The sequence below is a fragment of the Montipora foliosa genome, chromosome 14, assembly GCF_036669935.1.
Source record: "Montipora foliosa isolate CH-2021 chromosome 14, ASM3666993v2, whole genome shotgun sequence".
Lineage (NCBI taxonomy): Eukaryota > Metazoa > Cnidaria > Anthozoa > Scleractinia > Acroporidae > Montipora > Montipora foliosa.
The window spans coordinates 23,848,949-23,851,208 of record NC_090882.1 but is presented as its reverse complement, the minus strand read 5'-3'; the positions used below and the strand labels follow the sequence as shown (position 1 = coordinate 23,851,208).

The following is a 2,260-nucleotide window of genomic DNA, read 5'->3' as shown; positions in this document are numbered from 1 at the left end:
CCCAGAAGTTGTCCATTGTTGAGTTTCCCATAACTTTCTCCCAATTTCTCCTCAACTTGGACTGTGAATCCATATATATATATATGTATACAAGTTAAGAGGGCGTCTCGAGCCAACAGCGCATCTCTGCAGCAACAGCATGGTCGCTCTGATAGTGTAGTGGTGATCACACCTAACCGGTAATCAGGGGAGCGTGGGTTCAAATCCCGCTCAGGGCATAAAACGTTTTTCATTTGCAATGAAAACTGTCATTCAGGGATTGTCCGTCCTTGGTCCTTTCAAAACTGCGTATATATATATATGAATTATCTTATAAACGTTTTGATGTTACACTCACTATAGCTGAAGATGATGTTTGAAACATCGAAACATGTTCCTTAAAGACAAAAGTTTGGTTGTATTTTAAAAATTACTTTTGTATAATGAGTCAATTGATATCTATTTATAAACACGCCAATGCGCCACTTAGAGGCCGCTTTTATTGGTTCTCTCTGTGTTACTTCATTTTCAGCTTCTTTATCAATCGATCATAATGAAATACATTTTTGCGCGGAATGTTACTAATACCAAGTGCAAAGGAAGATTGTTTGTATACGAATAATCACGATGTTTTCGTACAATTTGGCACAACAAAAGCTTGTAAGTTTTTCTAAAAACCAACTAAAATGCACGAGCCGAGAGGTCTTCAATTTACCAATGTTTACTTTTTCAAATTGTCCGAAAAAAAAAACGTTGTGGCTGCTTATTGATAATATACAGGGAGAAAATAAGTACAGAGGACAGACATTTGATTGCATGGCTATCTGTGATCATTGGCCAAACAGAATGCTTGGATTGTTACCTTTTTTTTAACTGAATTACCTCTTTCGTCTCTTTTGTATTTCGTTACCTAAAAGCTGCATTTCTCTTAGCCAATCACAAACTATCCTAATGTTCTAATCGTCGTTTTCCTTCTTCACGTAGATGGCCAATGATTCTCATCACCAAAACAGAACAGTGACTCCAAATTTCGTGCCCATTTCTTCATCCGAGTGCATTGCCTGGCTGACAGTACTTAACATCGAAGCTGTTTCTATCGTGACCATGAATACCCTTGCAATCATTATTTTCCTAAAAGAGCGAAGCCTTCGCAAGGGTAGCATGTACCTGGTGATCAGCCTGGCGGTTGCAGACATGTTTGTTGCAAACAGCTTGATCGTTAAGCTTTTGGTATTGGGTAAGGATTGTTCCCTTTGGAGATTTGAGATCTCAAACGTTTTTTCAAGTTTGGTGCACTACTTTCCAGCAGCCTCTGTAATAAGCCTTGTTGCTATTTCGTTGGAGCGGATGCACGCAACTTTTCGTCCATTCAAGCATCGCCTCATCGAAAAAAGGATGTTTGGAGTAGCTGCTACGGGTGTTTGGTTTACAGCTGCGCTGTATACAGCCATCAATTTTTTCTATCCCCTGATATTCGCCATGATTGGTATTCTTTTAATTATCCCTCTTTCTTACTCGTCCATCGTTATTAAAATTTACTGTGGAACTCATCCTCAACATCAATGTGCCATCAATAGAGAAAGAAAACTGACCAAGACACTGTTCATTGTAACAATTGTATCGGTAATACTACTGCTGCCCATTGGAATTCTCAAAATTTGTTTTTACGTAGCTTCAAGCGAATTGTTAGAAACCATTTCTCATCAAACAAGGTTCCATTTAACGTATTCTCTATATTTCTTATTTTACGCAAACTCTCTCATAAATCCATTGTTATATGCATTTAAAATGCCACAGTTCAAAAGAGCTCTGTTTTCATTATTTCGTTGTAGATCTCGCTCGGAGCCAGTTCAGGTTTTTCCTCTTAATGACATGAAAGTTGTTAGATTTCGCTCAGGTAACTGATGAATATGTGTTTACCAAGCATTTTAAAAGTGAGGGTTTTAAATTTTTGTCCGACTTTTCTCTCTCTCTTTTTATTTTATTTTATTGCAAACACTTTATTCAAGTTAGTGTAAAGGAATATTTGTGGAAATGCATGCATGCTAAGATTGTTCCATTCAAATATATTAAAGTTTGTAAGGAATTCTTTGCTCTTATGTCTTTTGGTTCGATAGTAACGTTTGCGATAAAATACTAACTTTGTAAGCCTACATTGAATTTCGAAATAAATAAAGGAGATGTATGTATGTACTTGTGTCAGTTACAGTGTCGCATGGTTTGGAGGGCTGCATGACGGGAACAAAAATGTAATGTAAGAGTCTCCATAATTCCAAAGATG

At 37.2% G+C, this 2,260-nt stretch overlaps 1 protein-coding gene and 1 non-coding gene across 2 annotated transcripts in view; both read left to right on the top strand.

Moving 5' to 3' along the window:
* The window catches only part of LOC137984868 (melanocortin receptor 5-like), a 4,460-nt gene extending 2,456 nt beyond the window's left edge, over nt 1–2,004 (top strand). The window contains exon 2 of the mRNA XM_068832189.1: nt 964–2,004. Within this exon, the coding sequence (XP_068688290.1) occupies nt 964–1,884 (921 nt within the window). The 3' untranslated portion in view covers nt 1,885–2,004. The remainder of the gene's footprint in view (nt 1–963) is intronic.
* Nucleotides 146–218, top strand: Trnat-ggu (transfer RNA threonine (anticodon GGU)). Its single transcript has one exon. It is a non-coding gene; the product is annotated as a tRNA-Thr (tRNA).
* Nucleotides 2,005–2,260: the final 256 nt, after the last annotated feature.